Below are 18,997 nucleotides of genomic sequence, written 5' to 3'. Positions count from 1 at the left end.
CATATACTAGTACATAGCTATATTTTGCTGTATTTTTACGAAAATTACTATTTTCGTGATCTAAAAGGTACCACTACAACACTAACGTAGCTTGTTTCAATTTTTGCCAATCTGTCTTCAAACTGTATTAAGTTTGATTTAAATTCTGATCTAATATTGTCCATTTCAACCTTAACCGTGCTACTGATTAAGGAAGCAATCTTCTCTCACAATATTTCTAATCGCTTTTCTAAGCTGTCCATCCGATGGACGAAAGACTGATTCAAACTCGAGATCTTGGATTTCACAGTGTCAAACATGCGACGCATTAAAGTCGAGAAGTTCGTCATCTCTTGTCACCTTTTTATGTGAATCATTGAGACCTTGTTCTGTGAGAGGTCTCTTTCTTGAGTGTCCATCACTAGATTATATCGTGCCAAGGGAGACGCCTTGTGTTGTCTGGGTGGGTCATATTTTGAATCTCCGCCATTACGTTCTTCACGAAAGATTGACTTTCGTTCATCCCCAGGGCCATGTGGCAGAGCCGATCGTGCAGGAAAGGAGAATAAAACGTTGTGTGAACCTTAAGGTAGTAAGAGCAAAGGATCGCAGGGTAAAATCGGGTAAAACAGTTTTGATATACTAAAATCGGAATGTTTTACCCGTAGCAGCATCATATAAAATGCACATGAATGTGTATGCCACTGTACCAAATAAATTAAAAATCATGAACATTTTCTTTATCATTATGCTATTTAGATCCGACATTTTTACAAGCACACACACGGTTAATAAATCACTAGACTGGAAGTAATCAATTATTTTTTCCAAAATAATTACATCTATTTAAGATTAATTTCATTGTGTAATAAGAAAACAAATGCCAAATAAATAGCTTTTCATATGAATAAAATCCAAGGCCAAATATCAGAACCAATGACAGACCCTATCATTAAATAAGTGTTCGTATTTTATAATAATTTATACTGGACGTACAATAATTCCTCTAAATCCATCATTTTTCAATGGGAGAAAAACGGGACATAATCGGCGATATTTGCTTTATCAGATTTGCTAAAATAAAGATGCTAACGGTATTTCATTGACGTGGTCGTTTAATTCCATATATTTTGTGTACGATTTCGTGACAACAGTGAGCTGACACGAAATATTAATCCCCATATCACTGTTGAAAATGGGGTGTGTGTCATTGTTTACATTTCACAGATGTGACGACCACTTTCGAGTCTCGAAACATCTTAAATAATGTTTTTCTTCACTAAAAGTAACAATGGACGTTAATCTCATTGCAACAGCATCGATGAAAATGCTAAGAAAAATTTTTGACTACCCGTTCTAGCGTATTTCTATAGTAAATACATGTCGTGTCCGCCATGTTTTTTTGTCCAATGGAGGAGGTCAGTGTAGCGCCAGCGCAGCATACCCAGGTAACCAGCCTGACCACTTTTCTCCTTTTGCTTGAGGCGCCGATGAATGAGAGAGTGACTTGCACACTCCGAGTTAAAACAGTGCATCATGAACGGATTCCTGAGCGGCTTCGATTTGCATAACCGACTGTTTTGTGTCGCAGGTGGCGTTACAGCTGTTGCTGTATCAGTTGTCATCGTCAAGAAACTATGGCCTAGGTATGACTTTTTGTACAGCTTTATGATGAGCAGCTATATATAGAGTCTATTCGCTGTTGACGTTAATATCACTATTCATTATAGTGTGCTCAGTCATGCTTGGTGAACATGCGGGGCGGGTGGGTCATCAGAAGGGATGTGGCTGCTTAGCTCTGTCATCTCGACCTCTACCCTGTTGAAACGGTTAATAATACGCAGTGCGAAGCGAGGTTGTTTGCCTCTGAAGTACAACAACGCTGTGGTTATCGTTGAACTGATGAAACGCCCATAAAATACTTCGTACGACTGCAGCACATCATCTGAGGACCCTGGTCAGAGACCATATTGTATGCTCGCTGCCCTGATGTACTATGCTGAGAGTCTTGTACTTGTCATATATTAGTGTGTTGTCAGGGGAATCAGGGGAAAGTCACTAAAAATATGTCAGCCTGTAGGGGAGGGTTAAAAAAATAATAAACATATTTCTACATTGCAAGGAACAACTAAGTGGCGGTGGTCGGTGCAGTTTGGTTAGACACGAATTCCATGAAATCTGTTAAAAACAGCAGCATAGAGAAAAATGAATTCATATTGCTGTGTTCAACCATATATTTACTAAATATAATTTAAGACCCACACGTGTCGATAGTTATGTCCGTAATTTTACGAATCAACAGCGAGGTCACATCGAGATCATGCTCGTAATTCCACATTACGCACGTCAATGACGACCTGTTCGCGAGGAGAAGGCGCACGTTCATGGTGGCACAGTAGGTTGTGCAGAGCTGTGTCCCAGAGCTACCAGTATTCGCTGGCTGTGTTTTCAAATGCTAAGTTAACTGAAAATTACCCTTGAGTTGTAAGCACTCACACACCTGTTTGCGTGTTTTATTTGTTGTTTAACGCCACTTTCGGTAATTTTATAGCTATGTGACGCCGGTATTTGAATAATATTAATTGGAAGATGTGTACTTTTCAAAGCGGAGTTATAATTATCAAGGTCTGAAAGCTCCTTATGAGTATCTCGAAGTTGGATGAATATTTAGGTTACCGTATATATATATTATATCAATTGAAACGAATGAAATATTAACGGATGTCAGAAACTGTTTAAAATAAATAACGTGGAGTTCGATGCATAGCTTGTTTAACACCACAGTCAGCAATAGTCCATCTGGTCTGGGCCAGACAATCTAGTGACTGACATCATGAGCATCGCATTTGGTTTGCGATGACATGCATCAGGGAGCCTGACCGATCGGTCCATTTAGTCACCTCTTACAAGCCAGGGCTCGAGTTAAGGAATTTGATTTCACTTGGACCAGTTGCATGTTGACACGAAAAGCAAGTTGCGCCAAACAAAACCAAGTTGCACCCTGGTCCCATAAGTGTAGCAAAGTTGAACACAGGCCGGTCTGGTGTCATTGTCACATAAATCAATGAATGACGTATTACTGTAAAACGTAATCTTGAAGTACCTACATTTAGATGTCATTGAGTATGACAAATTAACACAGGGATCAGTTATGTAGTATGTTAAATAAACTTCAAAGGTACTGAGTGTGTTCAAAAGTCCATTTTGTTTTGACCATAAAGGGTGAGCCAGACACAAATCTATTATTTTACATAATTCCATGTACTTGAATGTTGACATAAATATTAGGTTGCATGTTTCAAAAATAGGTTGTACTTATGTGCACTTATATTGCTAAATCGACCCCCACAAGCACAGGTTCCTAGGGATCATACTCTTAGCCGATACACAGTCTTTCACAGATACCAGGTTGTTTTTGACGTCGCTTTGAACAGCATTTCAGTTACATCACAGCGTGTGAGCCACTGCCAAACAAAAGATCAATATCAGTTCGAATTTGCGACTGGTGATGTATTTATATGGGCGGAAGGGCCGATGGGGTTGGCCGGCGGTCTGTATCATGTTTCGCAGACACCACCCCCATTTTATGTAATATGTTTACACCCCCCTGAAAAAACAATAACATTTTTACATGCCCCCATTCCCCATCCTTAAACACACACGCACGCGCACGCACACACGCACGCAAGCACGAACGCACACAAACATACGTACGCACGCACACAAACATACGCACGCACACACACATTGTATTGAATATTCGAAATTTATTTATTGATTTAAAGACCAAATATCGATTGTACATGATATAGTACGATGTTTATTGCTGTTTCAGAAAAAAGACGACCTACCCCCGTGACACTGTCATTCTCCACCAGATAGGGAGGGGACCTTACGCCCCAAGCTTATCTCCGTTTATCGTCAAACTTGAGACGTACCTCAGGATGGCCAAAATACCTTATCAGGTGAGCAATTCCAAAGGCGCACTGCAGGGCTAGCTTAAATGAATATCATAAGATGCTTACATGTGAGACGAATGATGATTGCGCATGCGTGAGTGAGTATATGAAAAGAGTAAACTAGTTCCACTGTTGGTTCTCGAAGCAAGTTTAGCGCTTTTATAGCGCTTTTAGCTTTTAGCGTCTAAGTGTTCGTTTATCTGGACATGGGCCCAGTGCTTGACAGTGAAACTTATTATATCGCGATCGGTGTTGTGACGAAACACTGACGAAACTTACGGAGAGTTTTAAAGATGACAAAAATCATTAACAGTTAAAGGAATGTTTGTTTGAGACATATATTTTCACTCAACTCTTTCTCTGAAAGGAGGAGCCATCCGATAATTTTCAAAACATGTGCAGTGAACCACTTTTTAATTTTTGTAAAACCTGAAGACAAATTATTTTATTCCATCAGTTTTGGGAACAAATAATTTCTTTTCATAAAAGAAATACCCGAGGAACATATTTTTTTACCTTTGTGTATATCAATTACAAACGACACCCAGATATTCAGTATTCAAGAAGTATATGGTCGATAAATAAGACTCTTTAGACCTGTATGTATGTATGTATGTATGTATGTATGTATGTATGTATGTATGTATGTATGTATGTATGTATGTATGTATGTATGTATGTATGTATGCATGTATGTATGTATGTATGTATGTATATAGGTAGGTAGGTAGGTATGCAGGTATGCAGGTAGGTATGTAGGTATATATTCAGGTATGTATGTATGTATGTATGTATGTATGGATGGATGGATGGATGGATGGATGTAGGTAGGTAGGTAGGTAGGTAGGTAGGTAGGTATGTAGGTAGGTATGTAGGTAGGTAGGTAGGTAGGTAGGTAGGTAGGTAGGTAGGTATATATGCAGGTATGTAGGTAGGTAGGTAGGTAGGTATGCAGGTATGCAGGTATGTAGGAAGCTATGTATGTATGTATGTATGTATGTATGTATGTATGTATGTATGTAGGTAGGTAGGTAGGTAGGTAGGTAGGTAGGTAGGTAGGTAGGTATGTAGGTAGGTATGTAGGTATGTATGTATGTAGGTAGGTAGGTAGGTAGGTAGGTAGGTAGGTAGGTAGGTAGGTAGGTATATATGCAGGTATGTAGGAAGGTAGGTATGTATGCATGTATGTATGTATGTATGTATGTATGTATGTATGTATGTATGTATGTATGTATGCATGCATGCATGCATTCATGTAGGTAGGTAGGTAGGTAGGTAGGTATATATGCAGGTATGTAGGAAGGTAGGTAGGTATGCATGTATGTATGTATGTATGTATGCATGCATGCATACAGGTAGGTAGGTAGGTAGGTAGGTAGGTAGGTATGCAGGTATGTATGCAGGTATGTATGTAGGTACGTATGTATGTATTATTTAAACAGGTTTGATAACTGTCATTGTGAGGGTGAAATCTGTTCAAATGTGATACCACACAAGTCTCTAAGATCTACCTAACATTGTAGTTTAATCAGCCAGTCACTACAATATCTTGTATTCTAGGTTAGTCATGGATGGACTCCATCTCCGAAAGGAAAATGGCCTTGGATCGAATACAACGGAGAAGTTGTGACCGACTCCGAACTATGCATTGACTTCCTGAACAAGAAGTTCAGCATAAATTTGAACAATCATCTAACGCCATTTGACAGAGCCGTGGCCTTGACCGTAAGGGTCACGATGGATGAACATGCCATCTTGTAAGTCGACCAGGGAGATCCAGTGATGAATGAGTGAGTGAGTGAGTTTGGTTTTACGCCGCTTTTAGCAATATTCCAGCAATATCACGGCGGGGGACACCAGAAATGGACTTCACATATTGTACCCATGTCGGGATTCGAACCCTGGTCGTCGGAGTGACGAGCGAACGCTTTAACCACTAGGCTACCCGACCACCCCTTACAGTGATGAAGGCACGGATGCGACAGTGTTTAAGTCATATGATGGCGTGTCAGCTCAATATTGGTGGGAATCACAAAGTAATGCAGGTTTATCACTTTTGTTAAATCCACTGTCACGGGTAGGGTGCTGACAAACCAAGAATCATAATCAGGGCGAATCTGAGATTCAACCCCATGACTATATGGACGCTGGTACCTTACAAGACCCGTGAAGATCCGGGATAGAATAGGTCTTCAGTAACCCATGCTTGTCGTAAGAGGCGCCTATGCTAACGGAATCGGGTGGTCAGGATTCGCTGACTTGGTTGATGCACGTCATCCTATCCAAATTGCGTTGATCGATGCATATGATGTCAATCACTGGATTGTATTGTCCAGACTCGATTAATTACAGACCGTCGTCATACAGTTGGAATATTGTTGAGTGCGGCGTTAGATAACTACATGTACCAAACAAGCAAATAGAGACAAAACTCGATGAACGAATGGGCCACCATTGATTCAACGGAGATGCTGCGCGTATTACATTTATCATCACAACCTCGTATCCAATGTGGGGCGGTCGGGTAGCCTAGTGGTTAAAGCCTACGCTCGTCACGCCGAAGACCTGGGTTCGATTCCCGACATGGGTACAACGTGTGAAGCCCATTTCTGGTGTCCCCCGCCGTGATATTGCTAGAATATTGCTAAAAGCGGCTTAAAACCATACTCACTCACTCACTCGTATCCAGTGTGTTATGTCTCCATTTTATTTAAGAATTGAACGTCAGTTTGAACTCGCAAGCTCGGAGGTTCACACAGTTTAACCACCGCTTTTAAATCGTTCATCAAATAAACCCATCCAAACTGACGTTCAATTCTTTGTAGTTTACTGGTCTCGCCGTATAATATCGTATCAATGTTTGCTTAAATTTGAAGTCCTCAGGTTTCGCCGAAGAACATTGCAACAATGTTATTTTGTCGGTATGTGTCGCCTCTCGGTCACATACGTTTCCCCACGCATACTCAGTTACGCAAAGAAAAATAGTTCTTTGAATATATACAATATAATCTAGAAATATGTCAACATAATTTCATTCTCTGAACAAATTAACAAACAATATTTGTGATAAATCAAATCTGAAAAAAATAGGTTAAAAATATAAACATGACCTCGATGCACCGAGGCGATATCAACATTCAAGCGCGGGTTTATATATGACGTCACATAAGTGTGTAAAGAGGCGCATTTCGAGTCGAACGGGAGCATGGGGATGAAATTTATACTTACTGCTGTAGGGACAATCCAATTTGTTTCCTCTAGCAGCTAGACGACATTAAACACCAGAACCAAAGCATTTATTTATTTATGAGTCAGATGAAATGTTACAAGATCAAGCAAACATACTAAATTAATTATATTGCTAATAAATGCAGAGATTAAAAAGAACATAGAACATTACGTTGATCGTCAACACCGATCGAGAATTTGGGGAAACCCCGGAAAGTAGTTCCGGCAAAAGTTCACACGATCAATTTCACAAAAAATTCTTCACATCGTGCGAACGTTTTCTGTCCGTTCACAGGTGTGTGAACTCCAAACATCAGATCACGTGACTACCCATTCAGCCAATCAGCATGAAAGAAACAGTGTAAACTTCAAAGTATGAAATTATTATAAATTAATAATATATATATTCTGGGCCCATTCGACACCATGGCTTCGTTTTGAATCATGCTAAATATAGCTGTCCAGTCAAATTACACCGTTCTATCGTGCTTGAAACCAGCTGCGATATCACCCTCACTCGACTCGCCTTCACAAATACAACCAGGAACGTCTTCGAGCAAAGGAGCATCCCTCTTAAAACTCAGGAATGTTTGTTTTTTTCAAGCTAATAGCTCAAGTATGTAAAGGCCTTGAGATTCGAGTAAAGTACATCTAGCCCTTACGGCTGCGATTTTGAATGGTGACAGATGACGAACTCGCGTTCAGGAGAGGCATTGGTTGTTGATAATAAGCCCATGAACGAGAGAATTTCTGGTCTTGGTTAGGGACAAGAGAGATGGAGCTGTTGATGTCACTTCCGGGACGGCGAAAGTGTCCAGTGTGTATCAATCTCCATAGACTGGAACTATATATTGAACAGTCATGGTTGATATTTTGTTTGTCTCAATGTCTACATTTTCAGGTGTCACGCCATGTTTCGCTACGTGTATGATCCCGAGGTTGCAGTAATTAGAAAGACCTTCATTATCGGTAAGCTGTTGGTGTGGATCTTCAGGAGAAAAGTTCGTGCTACCTTGTACACTGCAGGGATAGGGCGGCACACCAAAGAGGAGGTTGCTCTCTTTCTGGAGCGTGATCTTCAGGCTGTGTCAGATATCTTAGGTTCGTAATGATCTTTGTCTCTTTATTTCCCCTACTTTGTTTACCTTGTGTTTCCGATGTCAGACCAGGTATATGATAACATAGGTTGTTTGCTAAATATGTGTCGTTGGCAAAATATTTAATTTGGGCTCTCATTGGAGGAATTTCATTATGACATTCGACATGCAGTACACATAGTTTTCGCCTTCAATTGTGTGATTCGGTATTTCTAGCGTTTCTCAGAACTGTCTGGGTTTATATAGCTGAAGGTGGTTTGTGTGATTCAAGCAATGGTGTCTCTAAAACCGCTCACCAACTTCACATCCAATTTGTAACAAGGCCGCTATGGTGATGTTTTAAACTGGTATGCTTAATTCCTGGATGAGAGGCCAAAAGAAAGTATTTTAGCACTCGTATTTGAGTACGAGTGATGTCCGCTTGATTATATTTGTGTATTGATGTCCCCGACAGTAAATCGTCCGGATTAAGGGTTGGTACGGAGTACAACTGTATGGTGGCCTACTATTCGCTAAAGTCATGCTAGAAGTAAACTTTGACCCCTATTCTCTTGCTCCTAAACGCAACAAATCAACACAATCTAATGAACACTGTAACATCAACACATTAACATTGTATAACCACCACTTTCACTCACCGAATGAACAATTAGATAAACTTGAATTCCCATGTGATGTTTCCATTCTTATGCGATTCTATTTCCGAAAGGGAGTCTGGTTTAGTTAAAGATGAACTAAGAGGCGGGTTCAGTGGTTTGGAAAAGGGTGGAGGCACACTATGTCCAAGTCAAAGGAGGGGAAGAGGACGTGGTACCCGGCCGCACCCCATCCATCATTGCCATATGTTTCTCAATGTCGGCTCCCGTCTGACCAGTGTAATTAATTCCTTGTGTGATCAGATATTGCCCGCATGTAGTGCTAGATTAAAATACATCAAGTAAGAGACAAACACAGAAGCTCTTTAAGGCCTTGGATCAACAGCTGAGGACGCCAATTGGTCAGAGCCGTTTGCCCCTTAAGGAGTTATTTCCAGAGATGAGATATATATGGAACCCTTATTAATCCGGACTACGTTTTTCCGAAAACCCCGCATTCCGGACAATCTTATTTATGAACGTCTATGAGTTATCATAACGACACTACTCCGCTCCCACTCGTTAATCCGAAAAAGTATTAATCCAGACGATTTCCTTTGGAACTGAACCGTCCGGATTGTCGCGGTTTCACTGTATGTGAACCTTTCACTGTGTATCGACTTTCATGTTTCAGGACAGAAGAAATTCTTGATGGGCGACAAACCATGTGAGGCAGATTGTGCTGTGTTTGGTCAGCTTAGTCAGTTACACTGGCATGCCGTGGGAAACGAACTGGAGACCATACTCAAAGGTTGTACTTTTGATTACCACTCAACGACCCAAAGCCGTTTGGTAAAGATTTTCAATGTAGCTACAAGAATGCCAGCAGATATGTAGATTAGCATAGGAAGATCCGGGATCGGGTGGTCAGGTTCGCTGACGTGGTTGATGCGTGTCATCGTATCCCAATCGCTTGGATCGATGCTCATGATGTCAATCACTGGATTGTCTGGCCCAGACTCGATTAAAACGAGTGCGGCGTTAAACAACAAGCAAACAAACAAAACATAGGAACGAAAGTATTTTTTTCACTTATTGTTCAGAGAAACAATCCACAAATCTGTTTCTTTCATTTTTTCTCTCTGGCTATTCTTGAAAGAGATAAAATTTGAAAATAATTAGCAATGCTACTTCCTTAGGGATTCCGGAAAACATTAAGTCCCTTGTAACCTTCTTGGATGCTTGTCGTACTAGGAGACTAAATGGGTTATTGGTCCCAAGCAGTCAATGCTGGTCGGAAGAACTGACTTAGTGTGTAGATGGTCAAGCTCTGTGACTTGGTTGGTTGCGTGTCACGATGACGTGAAGGATATTAAAAAAGACATAAAGACAATAGTCCTAGTTAAAATTGCGTTCATAGCTGTCTTACGAAAAAGTTATGTTTTATTATAAAAAAGAGACTTAGCATTTTCAAGGCCAACGTATCTCAATCAAACGTCTAAGACCTCTTTGGTCCTCCTCCAATATTAAGTTGAGACACCGTCATATAACTGAAATAACTATATTCAACTAATCCGCTGCCGAATTTCAGATGGTCGATTGTATATTTCATTTCGACGTGATCTTCTGTTGATCCGTAAGGTCACAAAGAGATCAACACTTTGAGCATTCTTTTCTCTCGAAGCTGACTGATCAAAGCGTGTTAAAGGTAGCTCATGCTAAGTGTTGCCAAATTCCCACAACGAGGCATTCTTTGATATTGTTTGGGTCATAGATTCTTCCACCCGGAAGTCCTTGATTTGCGAAATGCTTTCAGTCAAGATGATATTTTGGTAGTTTTAAGATGGTATATCTTGCAGAAACGGAATTCCGTTATGACATACATGCGTGTATGTAGGCCACGTGTACCTAAGCGTTACAACCTTTGGGTGTCGATCGATGGCTTCCTTTACATCCAACTGACACACGTTTCAATTTCAGACAAGTTTCCATCCCTGGCCGCCTACTGTGAAAGGATGAAGGCGGCGTATTGGCCGGACTGGGACGACTGTACGACAAGAGGATTCACTGCCAAAGCCACGAAATAACGGTACAGCTAGGAAAACTTGTAGTTCTGGCCCGAACCTGAAAGATCAGGTTTCATTAACATTTGTCCATTGTATAAAGAGCTATGAAAGAAACCCAAAAGAAATATTTGATAACGGTACTTTCGAATCATTTTCGAATCTGATGTGTGAAAAGCGAACAACTGTTGTAGAAAACTTAATGAAATTCTGTAAAAAGTGTTATTATTTTTATAAAAATAGAGACAAATTGCTCATTTACAGCTGTACTTCCTTTGCCTTTTCAGTTTTTGCGTGTTAAAACTGTATGTTGGTCATTGGCCTTGAATACAATACTCATAATTGAATTGAATTCAAAATCATCTGCCCTGACAAATATTATTACTGACCTAATACTATATGTTAATTTTGTGACAGGAGGCATGGGTGGTCTCGTCATCTATGGTGTGCCTGAAATCTGTGATCATAGGTTTGATTCTCAGGTTTACCCTGATTCTGTTTCTAGGTTTGTCAGCACCACACCCGTGGTCCTCGGTCCCTCCAAAGTGGTAAACGTCTAAGACCTGCATCACTTCGGGTTTTCCTCCCACATCAAGCTGACACGCAAGGTCGTTTTGTAACCGAAACACTGCTCAAATCATACATACATTTTGTGATAAGGTGTAGCGCTATTGCCAAATGATTATGAAAAGGCATGCAATTGTTTCTCCTTTTGTTTGTTTATTTGTTTGTTGTTTCACGCAGCACTCGGCAATATATTACCCTGAAGATTCGGGTTAGAATGGGTTAGTTTTTCTACAGCCCATGCTTGCCGTAAAAAGAGACAATGCTTGTCGTAACAAACAAACAATCCAATGATTAACATCATGAGCATCGATTCTGCTCTAGAATCTGAATTAAATGATGTATAATAGGCTTTATATCTGAAAATGCGTAGTAGATATTTTTGTTTGATGATTTATTGTTGTTTTCACATATAAAAACATGTGCTCTACTTTTGTTCCTAATAAGCGTCTAAGGAATTTTTGAGGCATATAATTGTTTTCAAAATCATTGAAACATCTTTTTCGATAACGATTTTAACACGTGTGATTAACTAGAGGCATATAATTGGTTTCAAAATCATTTTCTATAACGCTTTTGACGTTATTTCTTCATCAATAGAAAAGTTCATAATAATGTAGTGTTTATGCTATGTTTTTAATATGTAAAGATGTAGCCAGATGCTTATATGTACCTGCTTGTATACTTTGTCATGTGCATGTTGATTAAAGTAATTTCATGATACTGACTGGTTAGGGTAAATCTCGATGTACATACACGAATACGTTTATTTAGGTAATCTCCTGAGTACAATGAACATTGGCTCACCTCAAACACCCATCCCGACGCGCACATCCCCACAAACGTACCGCAAATACCTACTACATTTAACCTGATCTCTACCTTCGTCACTTGTTTTTATTTCTCTTTTAACAACTTGTGTACGACATCTTGTGAGTAAGTGAGTGAGTGAGTGAGTGTGGTTTTACGCCGTTGTCAACACTATTCCAGCAATAGCACGGTGGAGGACGTCAGCAGAAATGGGTTTCACACAATGTACCCTTGTGAGGAATCGAAACCGGGCCTTCGGTGTGACGAGAGAACGCTTGAACCACCAGACTAACCCACCGTCCTTCATTGTGCAAGCCAAGGACATAATTATTCTTAAGTTACCACCTCTGGGATTCCGAAAGTCTTTGTTACAACTTGTAACCTCACTGATTGTGTGCCACTATAATCCGACGGAGAGGATGGTTGGCTCAGCAGTTCTTCTGGTGACCGGGCAGGGCTGTGCTGTCCTAAAACATGCTATGATCGGATGATCGTGGGTTTGAATTCCAGACTTCCCCAAAGTACATCTAGGGCCTGCATCTCATTGGTCCTTTTTCCAACATAAGTTAACAGTGGCGATACGCTAAAAAACCCTGAAATATTGTTCACAGTGGCGTAAAGCCCAGCTCACTCACTAACTCCAGACTCATGTATGTTAAGGCTGTAGTGATATAACTGTATAGTTGATCGCATGCATTTGTAAAACTCGTTCATGTGTGTCAATGTGGCAGGTCCCTTACTGGGATTATGGTTCAGAATAGACCCTCAGCTCCCCATGGTAATCACAATAGTCGAAAATGAGGATCAGGTGATTACCAAATGTTTCACCTGGCCGGTTGTGTGCCAACATGGCCCTGCGGCGTGGCTCTTGGCTCATACTATCAACCACTAGTTTGACTGTGACGTAAGCAACAACGGGTACAACTAAGTAAAATGTCTATGTTGACACTCATTTACCGATTATCAAAATGAAACTTGGCTCCCCCATTTCATTAGTGCTTCATTTATACGACTCAAACTAAGTTTAAGAACACCCACAAATGGAAGGCTGTGTGTTGGAGTACCCGCCAGCCATGACAGATTAACTATAGTCATATGAAAACATCGGATATTCTTTAACATATTTTGAGTAGTATATATAGGCTATCATTGCTGATTGCAGCTGAGACTCCAGAAAAATGCTCAGCTCAGAAATAAATAAAGTTATACGTTATGACACTTCACAACATTTTAATAACATGAACAAAAATACGCTGCTATTACAATAGTAATGTTTCAATCAACCTAACCTGTAAGTATTAATTTTAAACACAGATGATAAAAAACCTGTCAAAAACATAACCGTATGTAATGGACAACATATAAAATAGTAACCAAACCCGTAAATAATGGACAACATAAATTATATATTCAATGCAACGAAAACCGTATATAATGGACAACATATACTTCCCATAGATTCCTCAGCATTTAAAATCATCTGTCATCGACAAGGATTTCATAATATGTAACTACATTCTGCAACGGATAGTTAGCAAGTGTCTTACAAATAGGCCTTTCTCAACACCCTATCGCCACCGTGGGTACAGGTGCTTGCCTTGCCTCCCACGCCTTCATCACAGGTCAGTTTGACCACTGTCCTTGTCCACAGCGGCTGGCAAATAGCTGTCTTATGCGGAACTGCCTTTTTCTTTCCTTCTGAAGGATTCTTCTCATCAGGAACAGTCTCTTCATTTCATGGAAAGTGAGCTTAAAAGGGGTTTGTGTCCCAACATCTTCAGGGCCGTCACAGGCGTGCTTCTTCTGACAGGCCAATCCCCCTTTATCCTTTCCAGAGAAGGTGTTCACCCGTCTGCCAAACCCTCCAGGACAAGCCTTTTGACGACCCCAGGATCTGCACATGACGTGATGAATACTCTTCCTCTCATGATTTCTGCAGTTTGGTCCATTGTCACCCATGTTAAATTTGTGAGAGTTTGACGCATAACATGAAGTAACTTGACGGTTGATTGTCTCTGCCAGATGCTGGCCCATTCCAATGTGGCAGACACCTCGTTTACCTCCAAATCCATATACTCTTCCATCTTTAGGTCTAGTTCCACGCAGATGAAGACAAAGACCACGACGGCAGGTCTTCAAGACCGGTCTTCTGTTTCCGTGCATTCTTGGATATGGGTGTTTATGAAATCCCTTAAGGCCTTGAAGGTATTGCAAGCGACGCATGCGTCTTACAATACGAAGACGATGAATTCTGAACGTTGGTCCTCTTCTGTGGCTCCTGCACATGTTGCCTCTCTGCATGACACAGCCCGCTTCATTGCATTTTGGCACCACGTCATTCATTTGACCACGCATCACATGCCTTCGGTTATTTCCGAGGTATATTGAAAGGGTCTCCCTGGGAAACCTGTTGAATTCCCAGTTTGAAGTTTTATCTTCTGAGGATTCCCTGTTGGCTCTTCCCTCCATCGTCCTCCACTGGCGACGGATGCATCGTCTGATGTGGGGTCCGAATGCTCTCTGCCATTTGTTTCCATGCGTTGTTTCCGCTCTGCCATTTCTGTTCTTATCGTGTGACTCTGACACATCATCGCTAAATCTCACGCGACGTTTAGGACAACTCTCAAATCTATGGAGATTCTTTACGTCACGTTTGTTCAGACATCTTCCCTCATTCGAACACTTACATCCAGGCGTGTTTCCCGAGAAATTCGTGCAACGAACACGACGACGCTGACAGCTGGCAAAGCTGTTATCAGCGCAGTGGCTATTGGTGTAACGTTCATCTTCAGTCTTATTATCTCGCCTGGACCATCTTCCAAAACAAGGCTCATTTGTACGACGCCATCTTTTCCCACTGACCTCATGGTGGCCCATGGTGCTTCTACCTGGTCCGTCTTCAGCGCGATCACTACAGGATGCTTGAAATCCTCTGCAGCCAGCAAGGAAGGATTTCCTGGCTCCATGACATCCATAATACCAGAGAGGCATAGTGACACCTTCAGTACCCATGGCATATCTTGAAGCCCGGCCAGCTTGCATTGATCTCCAATGTGGGTTCAAACAGAGATCGCCTTCTGTTGAATCACCACACTGATGCTCGAGTCCTGTCATCATCCGCCTTCTCCAAGGTCTTCCACATTTCCTGGTAGTCTCATCACGCTGGAGGCGACCATCTTTTTGTATCACCCGCCTTCTCCAACGTTGCCCACAGGAATTCGAAGGAGGCGTACCATCAATGACATTCTCCTTCTGCAGGCAGTGACGTTCTTCTTGCATCACCCGCCTCCTCCAACGTGGCCTTGGAGACGTACCATCGCTTTCAGCCCCATCACGCTGACAGAGCCCGCCCAGTTCTCTCTGGCGTCGCCTCCCACAGACTCTCTTCGGGGTCACATGCTCCGTAGCTGTATCTTCATCGGCTGTAGGGTTTGACCTGTGCTGATGTCGACGATGACGCCAGCCGGTCACAGTGCCAGCTTCAGCACCATTGTGCCCACAGGATGCTTGCAACTGCCATCGGCGACCATTTCTACAGAACTCTCGTCTGGATCCGCCTGCATCTGAAATAAATAACATGTGACTGACTGTACATCTGAAGTCAGGAAAACAAGATGGCAGCTCACTTTAACAGGACAATCTGGAAAACATGATTATCCAATTTCAGACTTCAGACATCATGTTTCTGCCTGGTATGTTTACCACCGTTTTATCATCAGTAATATTAAATGCCATCGAAGATGACGTAGTTCAGCCATCATACATTTCTATTTTGAAAATACACGTAAATATGAAACGCCACATGACCAATCCTAAATTGAAATCAATGACACCGACAACAGAACGCGTTTACAACTTCTTTCGTCATTTTACAATAATTGCCTATCTAACAATTCATCTTACAATAATTGCCTATCAAACAATTCATTTTTACAATAATTGCCTATATAAGAATTCATTTTACAATAATTGCCTATCAAACAATTCATTTTACAATAATTGCCTATCTAACAATTCATTTTACAATAATTGTCTATCAAACAATTTATTTTACAATAATTGCCTATCAAATAATTCATTTTACAATAATTGCCTATCAAACAATTCATTTTACAATAATTGCCTATCAAACAATTCATTTTACAATAATTGCCTATCAAACAATTCATTTTACAATAATTGCCTGTCAAAACAATTCATTTTACAATAATAGCCTATCAAACAGTTCATTTTACAATAATTGCCTATCATACAATATTATTTTACAATAATTGCCTATCAAACAATTCATTTTACAAAAATTGCCTGTCGAACAATTCATTTTACAATAATAGCCTATCAAACAATTCATGTTACAATAATTGCCTATCAAACAATATTATTTTACAATAATTGCCTATGAAACAATTCATTTTACAATAATTGCCTATCAATCAACTCATTTTATAATACTATACATAACTTGGAAGATGACTTACTGCTGTAGTTTCTCCTGACTTGTCCATCAACAAGGGATGTCATGGCATCGACGTCGCCATCATCTTCCCGTCCCTGTTGTGGAATCTTCCTGGCCATTCTCATCAGACGTCTGAAGTGACGGGATTGAACGTCCTTCTACAAGAAGAACGACGTCATGGATTAATTTTGAATAATAACTCTATATGACATTTAGGGTTAATTTAGTACTGACATTATACGAAGTATATGAACAGAACGAGAAAGATCTATAAAATTTATGTTCAGACCTGTTTATGTCAAAGGATTTATAGTTGAGCTTATTAAGCCAAGAAAACATTTTTCTAATATGGTATATGGTCATTAACTACAAACGAAATATCTGAACTTACCGTCTCCATCATTCTGTGTCCTCCAGCGTCTGATCTTTTCCCAAACACACGAGATCTGCGCCAAGTATTAGCGTCAAGGGAGGTAACTCCTTCGGCTCTATTTGTCACGTCGTGCTCTGTCAGGCACAAAAACAAGTCTCAATACAGGGACACTATTCAGGTCACACTGTGTACACTCTTGGTATGTGGCCCTGCGCAGACGGGCTAGTTCGTTTTGCCGCTCACATAATCTATGCATTTATCTTATTCACCGTGAAGGCTCAGAGACGAAGTCGCACACCGACATCATTTCATTGTTACTTGAACATATCAAGTTTTTTTTAAAGAACAGTTTACATTGAACAGTAAAACGAAAATTCATTAGAAGCTATTAATTGAACACACTAGGCAATATATAAATCGATTTTGTGCTCTTTATGTTAATATGAAATCATCTCACCTCTCACGACGATTTTCATAACGGAATCATTGGCACTGCTAAGAGCTTCTTTGAGCTCTTCCTCTGAGGAGAAAGTTATTGAATCTCCATCTTCATCTGTTAAGAAAAAACGACCAGTATGTTTTTAAGAATGTTCTACTTTCTCTTAAAACCATCACACAATAAAAAACTAAATTTGATATATAAGAAAACAATATTTGCATGTTTTTCATGGCGATGATTACAAAGCGTTTTATTTAAACATTAAGTAGAAAATAATCCAATATATATTAACATATGTCAGTAATGACACGACGAAATACATCCAACCAATGACCAATTGGACATACGTTAAAAAGGTATATATTTTACGAATTAATCCTTAAAGCAGTCGTCAGTTTTCGAACTTAGTCCAACGACCACGTTGTGTATTTATGTAATAAAGTGGAAAAAGTATACCTGTCCAGCACAGTTTGAATGTGTCCGCATCAAGGTGTGGAAACACTTGCATCACCTTTTCGTTGATGAAGGTGTAACTAAGGGCGGCGTTATCGGGAACAGGGAAACGTCGGACCTCAGGAGTCGCGTTGCCCTGTGGCTCATAAATCATCTTTATCACCAAGGATTGCATCTTGGGATTTCTCTGGACAGGAAATGTCGCACAGCAGTGGGAGAACTTAAGGATTCTCAAGTGTAGCAATCTGTATTCGCTATTTAGACCGGTCTTATTTCTTTAGCAGACGACAATTGAGTCTTTGTTCAGCAGCTGGCGTAGTAACTTCAGTATAGCTGTATAGAGCGTGCCGGCGGAGTGATTCTGTCAGTAAAACTAGGGGTTTATATACCAGGAAAATGTGTGATGTCAATTACTATTAATAGAATCAAACCGTTCTGAAACGTTCTCGTGACCGGTTTAGGGCCGTCCCAAACTATTTCAGACCGGTTGCGTCAGAATCACGGGACCCGGGTCGATTGACAAAGTCACGTGACGTGCGAGCTCCGTTCCGAATGGTTCTTGGGCCGGACTAGTTCACATTCCTTGGCTCGGAGCCAACACTCAACTTAAATCTACATGAAGATATATGCACAGCTAAAGCAACACACATGTACGTTCATTAAATGCAAACGTTTGAAATAATACTGGTGCGTCAACAGATTGATTAACACACATTTATCTGTCTCGGATAATGTTTTAATTGATATTTATAACAAGGCAGTTGGATACCACGACCAGTTGATTTACTTGGCACTCAGCCAAAATTGTGACGTCACTGTCGTTTTCGATGCATAGGTGTCGCGGAAAGTCCTATCCACGTGACCATGACTCATCGACGCTCGTGATCCTGATGCAACCGGTCTGAAACGTGCCAGCTCATTCTCGGAACGTTTTCGAACGTTCGATTCTATTTCCAGAAATTACAACATACATCGGGTATAAAAGCCCGGGTTTGGGTTTG

The 18,997-nt window shown here is 40.6% G+C and overlaps 2 protein-coding genes across 3 annotated transcripts; one reads left to right on the top strand and one right to left on the bottom strand.

Moving 5' to 3' along the window:
* Positions 1-1,505: 1,505 nt before the first annotated feature.
* On the top strand, positions 1,506-11,529 carry LOC139460533 (failed axon connections homolog). The gene is made up of 7 exons (XM_071242003.1): positions 1,506-1,625; positions 3,815-3,944; positions 5,499-5,695; positions 8,068-8,267; positions 9,533-9,649; positions 10,819-10,927; positions 11,407-11,529. Exons 1-6 carry the CDS (start codon positions 1,516-1,518, stop codon positions 10,923-10,925), a joined length of 861 nt encoding a protein of 286 aa, XP_071098104.1. The 5' UTR covers positions 1,506-1,515; the 3' UTR covers positions 10,926-10,927; positions 11,407-11,529.
* A 2,092-nt stretch (positions 11,530-13,621) lies between these two features.
* Positions 13,622-18,338, bottom strand: LOC139460515 (uncharacterized). Of its 2 annotated transcripts, none has more exons than XM_071241989.1 (5): positions 18,000-18,338; positions 17,562-17,657; positions 17,123-17,238; positions 16,754-16,889; positions 13,622-15,838 (listed from the first exon to the last, which is right to left on the bottom strand). In XM_071241989.1, exons 1-5 carry the CDS (start codon positions 18,169-18,171, stop codon positions 13,899-13,901), a joined length of 2,460 nt encoding a protein of 819 aa, XP_071098090.1. In that variant the 5' UTR covers positions 18,172-18,338; the 3' UTR covers positions 13,622-13,898. The 2 variants fall into 2 exon arrangements, with proteins under 2 accessions (XP_071098090.1, XP_071098097.1); XM_071241996.1 differs by having other exon boundaries at positions 16,754-16,886.
* Between the last annotated feature and the right edge of the window lie 659 nt (positions 18,339-18,997).

This window comes from Haliotis cracherodii, unplaced genomic scaffold (genome assembly GCF_022045235.1).
Source record: "Haliotis cracherodii isolate W230 unplaced genomic scaffold, xgHalCrac1.p SCAF_1, whole genome shotgun sequence".
Taxonomy (NCBI): Eukaryota; Metazoa; Mollusca; class Gastropoda; order Lepetellida; family Haliotidae; genus Haliotis; species Haliotis cracherodii.
This window is presented reverse-complemented; position numbering and strand designations above follow the sequence as displayed.